Below are 9,432 nucleotides of genomic sequence, written 5' to 3'. Positions count from 1 at the left end.
TCATCACAGCTCCCAAAAGCAAGAGGTAGAAGCAGTACCCGTGCAAGGAGTTTCTTCAGAGTCCCAGCAAGAAACAACATCAGGATTCACGGGCCACTTAAAAAAGGACTCAAAGCGGAAGTCGTGAGCTTTGACATACCTGTAATTTCTCATCTTCCCACTCATTGCCAGCTGGAGCTCCGACTACAGCAAGAGAAACAGTATTTGTACCTCTCAAAACTAAGCACCATTGTTAATAAATTGCTCCTCTCAAATACAAACAGGAGGAAGCCTCCTYGTGGGAGTTCACCAGTCAACAAACACACAAACAACTGTTGGGAGTAAAAAAATATGTTTTTTCCTTTTAATTACATCAGTTATCAAAGAAAAAAAAGCAGTGGTAACAAAAATACAAAGCTCTGAGGGTTTCTTGTTTTGTTTGTTTTGTAATAAGCTGAGCATCAGTGCAATTGTTTTAATTTAACTTCTGCTCTGAGTCTCTGCTGGCAGAATATGAGTAGGCTTTGCCCAGCACCAGCCGGTCACGCAGCAGCTTGAAGAAGGCGTAATAATTGCTGAAGAGGATCAGAGCCAGTGAGATAGTCTGGTGCCACTTCTCTGAAGAAATCAGTGAGTAAAGCTGGTAAAAGATGACGGCTCCTTCCAGCAGAATTAGGATGTTGAGGATTCTCAGTGGTTTGCTGAAAAAGAACTGTAGAAGAGAGACCACGGTAAGGCACTGAGTGAAGTTAGGCCCTTCTAGAGGCGTTTTCGACAGGACAAGGGAAACAAGCCTGTGAGGTGACCCACTGGGATTCCCCTCTGGAGACACAACACYTAGCTGTGAATGGTTCAGGACAGAGGCCCAGCCTGCACGGGTCAAAGSTGCCCTGTTGGCAGCACTGAAGGGAGAGGTAGGACTAATGTTAAACRCTGTACTGAACCCAGCTTATTCCACTGCCCTCTAGTATATCCCCTGGGCAGCTGTCATGCTCAGAGAGCCACCTCTTGCAGACATGGACTCTTAGGTGCTCAAGACAAAAAGACTGAAAATGCTGCCAAAGTGCTGTAACTAAATTCACAGAAAGAAAATGTGATCTTACATGGAAACGGAAGTGTGAGACGTCTGATGGTACAGCCACATTGTAATGACCCACAGCTTTGTACACATTCTTGCTGTGTTTCACTAACACTCCCTGTGGCCACATGCACTCCTCTGTCCACCTGCAGCAGGAAACAAGCAGAGTTTTCTTAATTCTACCTCCACAGCTGGAGACAGGGGTTAAAGAGGTCTACAGCATTCCCACCATCAGGGAGGATAATGTACGAGCTGCTTCCGGAGTGTTTTCCGTAGTAGTAAGCTGTGGTCATTTCTGAGGGCAGAGTTTGGTCCACTGAGGCATGTAACTAAGGCAGTGACAAACTGCAGTTATCTACAGCCAGAAGCAGCAGGCATCTTGCCAAAAAACGGTTCTGCTTGCCACACTTTGAAGCAGACAGTACAGATAGTGTCTGTATGCTGTCAGATGTGTCAGTGGGCAACTCTGTTTTCGTTTCTCTTTCATTTTTTAAGCAACAACAGGAAGAAGAGAGATGGCTGGAAAGCTGACTGCCTGCTGAGCTCCCCATCCAGCCCCTACTCAAGCTAGCTTGCCAACGAGCACACTGGCTAAGAGGATCCTCCAGCCCTAGCCCCAGGAGAGAGATCCTTACTGATGCTGTAGCACATTGGAGCAGAGGGCTGGATCGACCTTCTGCCAGCAGCCCAGGTGTGCTGCAGCTTTATGGAGCAGGTCACAGTAGCGAGCAGGTAAGAGGTACTGCATCAAAATCACAGACGTGCTGATGGAAACCAGAAGGAAGAGCTCACACGACCAGCGTTTGTCATAGTACTGAGTGTTCTGTGGGGGGTCAAGAAGAATGTGTGACAACGTGTTTGGACAGCCTCTCCTAACAAAACTATCAAAACACATGTCACTCAGACAGGTAAAACGGGGGCTTTTCACTTAGCTATTAATCTTGCTTGAAAAATGAGCACCTACATAGGGTGGCTGCTGTASAACTCCTGAACATACCATGGTGAAACATTTATGCTATCATCATCCATCAACATAACTGGGGAAATAGCTYCTTCTGCCCTGATGCTCCTAGCTCAGCTGATGATGGGTGGGAACACCAGATCCTCGGGAAAAGGGGATTTGAGCCTCTCCTTGAGGTCTGACAGATTTATTGCAAGACATTTGTCTCATTGCACAATGTACTACGAAACTACATAAAACAGCTAAGAACCCTAATAAAATCTGCCCTCTTTTGTGTTGCCTCCCATACTAAAGTCAATCCTCTTCTCGTCCTGGAGCTCTGCCCACACAGAAGATCAGTGTGTGAAGTCACACTGGAGTCCTTTAACTCCACGGAGAGGTGGGAGGAAGACACTGTTCCCTAATAGATGGATGCACATTCTCATGAACAGCCAGAATACAGGCYTTACCAGGACAATACTGTTCTCTGTTGTCTGGAGTTTAAACAAAGTTAAACCTAAATCTTTTTGCTTGTTACTTTTTACAAGGCCTCTAAATTGGATTGACTAATAAAGCTGCCTGCACACACAGACCAGGCCTCTGACTAACTTCTCCCACATTCCGGCTAAGCAAGAAGTGAGAACCAGACATTTTCCATAATCCTGCATCCTCCTCTCCTGGGGACTCAATGCTCCCTAGCTAGTCCCAGGCCAGGAGGACTGGTGTGAAGCATGCACAGTGCTTCAAAAACAGTGGTGGCCCTCACTCACCTTCACAAACCAGACTGGCACAAAGGCTACGTAGTAAGCACTGAGCATGGAGCTCACCAGCACCTCTTTCATCCGCCAGTTAAAGTCCATTTTCAGGTATTCCACCTCATTGCGGATGAGATCYGGGGAGAGGCAGCAGGCGTGAGTGGGCATGGCCTCCATGCCATACATTTGTCTAGTGTGCTGCTTCCAGGTTTCCTTTAAGACAGTCAGGTAGTCTCTGCTCCTAGAGTTCACCTCCCCTGTCTCTCTGGGTCCGATGTTGGCCACCTGGGAGAAGAGGCCTGTCTTCCGAAAGTCACAGTTCAGTTGAAGGAAGGGAATGTACATGCCAAACCTGGAGCAGCACAAGTACAGAAAGTTGGTTACTTCCCTATTAGTATGTAACGCCTTTGCTGGTAGTACGCGTTACTRTCTCATATCCCCTCCCAAATGGCATTTGGTAACTATATACACTCCAGAAAAGAACACCTAGAATGCACTGTAAGTTACACTTTCCAAAAATCAAATTACAGCCTTAGCCAGACTCCCTTTGATGCTGTATGGGCTCTAGAAGGGCTCAGCAAAGTTGTGTGGGCGATATTCATGTCAGCAACAGGCCAAGCTAGCTTTCCTCCTTCCTTGGTCTGCTTGATCCCTTGCTCATCATCTATTTACATAAGATCACCCTATCCACCACAGCATTGACCAGCTCCCCTGTCTGACCTCAGCCCATCTACTCAAGCCACCTTTAACAGCAGTAGCATCAAGTCTTGGATCTTTATGAGATACTTCCTCCTGCATCTTCCAGAGGGAAGGTAGCAATTCCACTACTTGACTGGAAATAAAACTGGCTTCCTTAGGTTGATTAACATAAAGCAAGGAAGGTGTGTGTTTGATCATTCCATCTGGCAGAGGTACCTAAGGACTAAAGTAAACTGAAGAAATGGATTCTTTGTATACCATGAGAAAAGCAGGCAATCCTTTTCAGAGGTCATGAGCAATCTAAGAACTACAATTAACGCTTACATTAAAGCTGAAATGCAGGTAAATGGTAAAGATATGCCCTGCATCCAAGAGGAAATGTGACATAGCAAGGAAGGAATGGGTTGTTTAAATTTTATTATTGGGAAATCAAGTGCTTATCTACTTTCAAGCTTCATTGCATCTGAGTAACACCAGTACACTGAAGCAACATTAGAAATCACACACAAATGAAAGGGGAGATACTTACGGGTAACACAGGAACAGGAGGTTAAGGAAAGAGTAGGTTCTGAAGAGGTGAATTATTGATCGACATAAACTCCAGCCTGTGCCAGTGAGAACAGCAAACCGAGTGATCACCAGGAAAATAGAGCGTGGCAGGGATACTTTGCCACTCTGCGAAGCCTGCCGGGAGAGAAGAAGMAGCAGGGCAGAAAGAAGACTAATTCACCCCTCCTCCAGAAACAAATAGGAAGTGAGCAGCCTTAGTCAGAAAAATCAGTCTCATAAGCATGATGAAAGAGCTAGTAGAAGGCTTTGTTGGAGTGCCACCATAAAGGAGAGGCCTCCTTCAGACTGGATTCTGGGCCGGGGTAGTGGCCTTTTCCCTCACTCTAGAATGAGGAGAGCTCTCCTGCTAAGCTCTAGTAATTATCCAGTCCAGTCCACTCTCCAGGACCTGCTCACGACAGAAAGCTTCTGCAGTCAGCAGAAACCGAATTAGGTTTGTTTCTCCTYGCAGAAAGCTAGAGAGAACAGAAAGCTCAGAGAACAAAAAAGAAGAGCTAAACACTGTTCTTTGCAAGGAATAAAGCAGAATGACTACAGTCTAGATGAGACAGTAATTCAGAAACAAACAAAAGGATAGTGACAGTCATGACTGATGGTTTGAGATACTTGTTTCTGTACACTGTTCTTCTAATCAGAAACCATGCCCACRTTTCTGACTTGAACATAACACAAAGTTCTTTAGAAAAGGACAGAAGAGTTGAAACTGCAAAAGGGACACACAATTTTGCATTCACTTGAGAGGAAAGAATGGTTCCGAAATCCACTCGGGGACTTTACCTCCTTCACAATAGCACCAATCAGCCGGCGTGCCAGGACAATTGTTGTCACTGTCAGCACGTTGAAGTCAATAAGATGAAAATTCTGCAGTGACAAGAAGAACACAATTCCATTTTCCACCAGGCAGTAGAAACCCACAACTGATAGAGAAGCTCCCCAAATTACGCTTTTCTCCTYGGGCTCTCTCTTCCAAGACCAGGAGGAGAATGCCAAGCAGACAGCTAGTTCCTAAAATTTGCCAAATGGGAATCACACAAGCAATTCTGCAGGACCATGGAGTTGCATGCAGTTTGCACAAAACAGAGATAACAGAAGCCTTCAAGACCCAAGAAAGAGTCTCTGAATGGGGCCAGGACAGCAGCTGTCCTTTGGTGCTTACCAGTGACGTGTGCGAAGGTGGATGGGAAGGTGGGTACCACCACACAGTTTTGTAGATGTTGATGTAGTGGACGAATAGAGCAATCAGATGACAGAAGAAGAGCTGAAGTTCAAACAGTACACTCCTCTCCACAGGCAGCTCTGGGATCTTACAGTGCCGGAGGGGAACGACTGTCTGAGTTGCCAGTGGTGGACTGGAAAGGCCTGTACCTGAACCGCTCCTACCAAGGTAAACCAAAAGYCAGCAGTCACTTCCCTGAGATAAACATAGCACTGTCTTCCAGCCCACATACTCAGATTGTAGAGGTAGGTGGTTCTAATACTGACTGAAAAACTTAAGCTAACTACCATCGCCAATGACTGCCACAAATCAACAGCGTCAGCACCCTGAGAATTTCTAGAACAACTGTTGCAGGCAGATGTGAGCAGGAATTTGCTAAGAGAAAGCAATATTTGAAACTAGGCCAGTCAACAGCACCAGGTCATTTGACATTAAATCCCCTCTTTTGAGTCAGGTTCAAAAACCACGGCTGTATCGTGCTGTCCAATGGGCAACCAGTAGTCTTTTTAATTAATTGAAAATGTTTAGGCCTCGAGTTGCTATTTACATTTCTAACAGTGCTTGAACATGAAATACAGAGCAATTAAACACAAGCCCTTTCTCATTCTTCAACTTCTACTCAACTATGGAGGAAAAACAAGTTTAGTCAGAGGTGTATATTCCTGTGTGAGCACGCAGACAATTCCAGACACCCACCCTTTTAATCAAAGGGAAGGGAATTAATATGCTCTAGATATAACTCCCCTRATTTTCAATCTCTAAGTAACAATAGTCAAAGGAATCTGGGTGAGGGTTTCAAAGAAACTACAGAGCATTAGGTGCCAAACTTCTGCTGAAAATCCCAAAACAAAACCACAACAGTTTTGGAGCATGACCACAGGAAAACTCCTAGCCCAGGGATGGACAGGGGCAGGTTTAACTAGTTTTTTTTTTTTTTTTTTTTTTTTATAAGCCTGACAGCCTCAAATAAGGCATGCATGATGATTTAGGAACTTGAACTTTCTCTCTGAAATCCCCAGACTGCAAAGTTCACAGGATTGATTCGGCTTCTTGTACTGAATATATCTGCTAATAAACTCTGTTCTTGTACACTGATCCTTCAGAAGGCTTTAAATAGAGATACAAGGCCCTTTCTACTCTGAGCAGATGCTCAAGATCTAAAGGTGCTTTTGCAAGAGTAGAATTCACAAATTCCCCCCTCAGCAATATCACATGGGGACACATCCCCTCCATCACTGAAGGTTTCCTGTGCATCAAAGCTCCCATGTGCATAAAGAGCATAGAGCATTTTGGAACTCCTCAGCCTGAACTATACGTAAGTGATTGGTATCAGATGGTACGGCTACAAGAACAGATTACTTGGAGGTAAGCTGGGGTGTGGATTTGTACTACATTAGCTACTTTGTGATAAATACCTTTGTGCACGCTCTCATCGCACAGTACGTACAAGGTGGATTGCCCCACTCTYGGTGGCTTTGCACTAACTTGTTTGAGTAACCATATCCATATAGATYTTTTGGCCTAGGGCCATAGGCAGGGAGTATGTTAAGATAGATCTAACATTTTCTRTGTATAGAGTTCATAAGGTACCTCCTGCTAACACAACTGTGTATGCCTGTTAGTGTACTACTACTCTTTCCTCCTCCCTACCTCAGGAACAGAAATACAACCAAACCTGTGGACTAGAATCTGCCAAAGAAGTGCAGCTTACACATCACCTGATCTCACCAAACTTTACCCAGAAATACCTAACCTGACATACACTTCGGGGAACAAGAGGTATGARTATGACAACCAGAATTCTGGAGTCAGGCTTTGCATAAAAACTTGTCTCTATTCTCACTTTCCACACAATGGTTGGTTAAGGCTTTTGAACACTCCTAGAAGTCTGCTATGGTCAAATCAAGCACCTACCAGTTGCAGATAAATTAGAACCACCTCTCCGAATTACAACACATAGCATGGACATTGTCACATACGATGAAAATGATTTCAGCTGGACACCAGGAGTCAGTGTGAGATGGGAAGATACAGTCTGGCCTCATGCCTGCTTCAGAAAGGAGTTGCTGACCCAGCTTAGGTACAAAAAGATTTGGGCTTACCTGGTGCGTGAGCGCACACCCGTGACAGAGGAACTCGTGGAATGGCTGGAGCCGCCAGCAGCCCCAGGTTCGCAGAGAGGATTTCGGCAGTAGGATGTCCGGTTAGGGCCCCGCCTTCCCCCTGCCATAACAACAAAGGGTACGGAGGGTTGTTCCTTGAGGTGGCTTCTCTACTGTTCACTGTGGGATTATTTCTTCAGCCCTTAAAACTGGAAAGAAAGGATTTATAATTATGGCTTATCTGCTTCCCACACACCTGCTGACCAGTCACACTGTTAGCTTGCAGCAAAAAGCAGAATAATGCAAGTTTGCTTAACCGCTTCCACTATGCGCTAAGCTAAGCTACATCTCCTCCTGCATTTGCCACAGGCTATAGATGTGGCCTCAGATAGTTACTGACGCTCCTACRACATGCAGCAGCTTGTTAAGGTGCCATGAATTGTTTGAGAGTCTAAAGCCTAATATATGCAGGCTTCGAATGAGCAGAAAGCAGCTCTTCGTGCTTCTCTCCCAACCCAAGCCAATTTACAAGGAATTTAATCTGCATCCCTGTAGTGTTACACCTACTTCATAGGCAGAGCAATACACCTACAGAGATGTTAAATAATTCGCCCAAAGGATTCAATAAACTGGGGATATTATCTAGGTCCCCTTTTGCCCAATTCTGTGCTGGAATCAAAAATTTGTAGCTCTTTAAAAGAGCCGCAAAAGCAAGCAAATGGGCTCACATCTCTTTTGGTCCTTTAAGGTGGGGAAGAAAACACTGTAGCATTTTCAGTGCATTTGTTGTTGTTGCGGAGTGTTTGCATGCCACAGAGCTCAACGGCACATTAGCCCAAAGTTAGATTTTCTATGTCTTGCCTGCTACAGTGTAACCAACAATAATAATCCCAAAGTTTAAAAAACCTCATTGTTTTTACATATAACAAATCTGGATTTTGTCTGTATTGGAAGAATCTATATAATTTAAAGAAAGAATAGGATGATAATATAACATTTACTGGAAGTGGATCAGGCCACATCAACTACTTAAAATTCCTTTTTTTTGTTTACTTCCAGTCTGCATCACTCGGTAGTGAGCATCTAAAATGCAAAACTTTGCTAAAGGTTTAAAACTGCCCTCTAACAAATTTTAAAGCTTCCACTAAGCTCCAGAGCTCCCACTGAACASTTATACTAGTCCTAGACAACAAGGTGCAGGATGAACCTGGGGCTAAACCCAAAGGAAGAAAAGATACCTCCAGAGATAGGTACCATTGCACAGACCAGTGGGACACGGAGGTGCCCATAGCAGAGGAGCAAGGAAGAAGTGTGAGGGGTACAGAGCAAAGGCCAGAAACCCAAGTATGTGGTGTAGCACAGCAGAGTCCTTATGAACCGGGCACATGGAACAACTGCAAGTGACACCAGGGAACCGAAGGKGCTGTGCACAGTGGGCCCCATGGGACAGGACACGGGGACTATGTGAGGGGCACCAGATAGACAGGACACTGCTGAGGAAGATGAAGGCAGTGGGTTTGGGCCCAGGGAACCAAAACATGAGAGAGTGACCAAAAAAGGCACTAGGGAACGTTGGGAGAGAGCTAGGGAGCTGAGGGGATCTGGGGGGCAGGCTTGGCGACTACAGAGGCTATAGGAGCTCTGGTGGGGGCTCTGAGGGAGCAGCGGGAACTCTGAGGCCAGGGACTATAGGTGCRGGGGCACAGAGCAGAGTCTATAGGGGAGAAACAGGGTGCACAGAAGCTCTCAGGTTATAAGCAGGGTGACAGAGGAGAAATGAGAATTCTGGGGACACACTCGGGGACTACGGGAGAGCAACGGGAGCCCTCTTAGGAAGCAGTAACAGCTATAAGAGCTTCCGGCGTGTAGACTGGTGCTATAACAGAGCAACAAGAGCACCGCAGCTGTAGGCCAGGGCTACGGCGGAGCTGTGGGGTCTCTGCGGACTGTATGGAAGCAACGAGAGCTACAGGAGGGCTATGGAGGCTGTAGGAACACCGACCCGTGCCAGAGGGGTGCAATGGGGCCTCGGGGGACTCCGCAGGGGCTGTAATTAAGCTACAGGGGAACGTCGGGGGCGCTGGAGATTGCAG

The 9,432-nt window shown here is 45.8% G+C and overlaps 1 protein-coding gene across 5 annotated transcripts in view; it reads right to left on the bottom strand.

Annotated features, from left to right (window-relative positions):
• Window positions 1–312: 312 nt before the first annotated feature.
• Window positions 313–9,432, bottom strand: part of TMEM39B (transmembrane protein 39B) — a 16,712-nt gene continuing 7,592 nt past the window's right edge. For 2 of the 5 annotated variants that reach the window (XM_085313767.1, XM_085313770.1), the window contains exons 2-9: window positions 7,340–7,548; window positions 5,178–5,397; window positions 4,799–4,882; window positions 3,981–4,135; window positions 2,768–3,104; window positions 1,693–1,880; window positions 1,083–1,203; window positions 313–691 (exon numbers count right to left, since the gene is read on the bottom strand). In XM_085313767.1, coding sequence (XP_085169893.1) covers window positions 455–691; window positions 1,083–1,203; window positions 1,693–1,880; window positions 2,768–3,104; window positions 3,981–4,135; window positions 4,799–4,882; window positions 5,178–5,397; window positions 7,340–7,467 — 1,470 coding nt within the window. In that variant the 5' untranslated portion in view covers window positions 7,468–7,548 and the 3' untranslated portion in view covers window positions 313–454. Of the gene's footprint in view, window positions 692–1,082; window positions 1,204–1,692; window positions 1,881–2,767; window positions 3,105–3,980; window positions 4,136–4,798; window positions 4,883–5,177; window positions 5,398–7,339; window positions 7,549–8,067; window positions 8,573–8,593; window positions 9,320–9,432 lie in introns of those variants that run through there. The other 3 variants (XM_085313769.1, XM_085313768.1, XM_085313771.1) reach the window with 3 other exon arrangements.

This window comes from Rhea americana, unplaced genomic scaffold (genome assembly GCF_003343005.1).
Source record: "Rhea americana isolate MKP2758 unplaced genomic scaffold, rheAme1 scaffold_396, whole genome shotgun sequence".
Classification (NCBI taxonomy): Eukaryota; Metazoa; Chordata; class Aves; order Rheiformes; family Rheidae; genus Rhea; species Rhea americana.
This window is presented reverse-complemented; position numbering and strand designations above follow the sequence as displayed.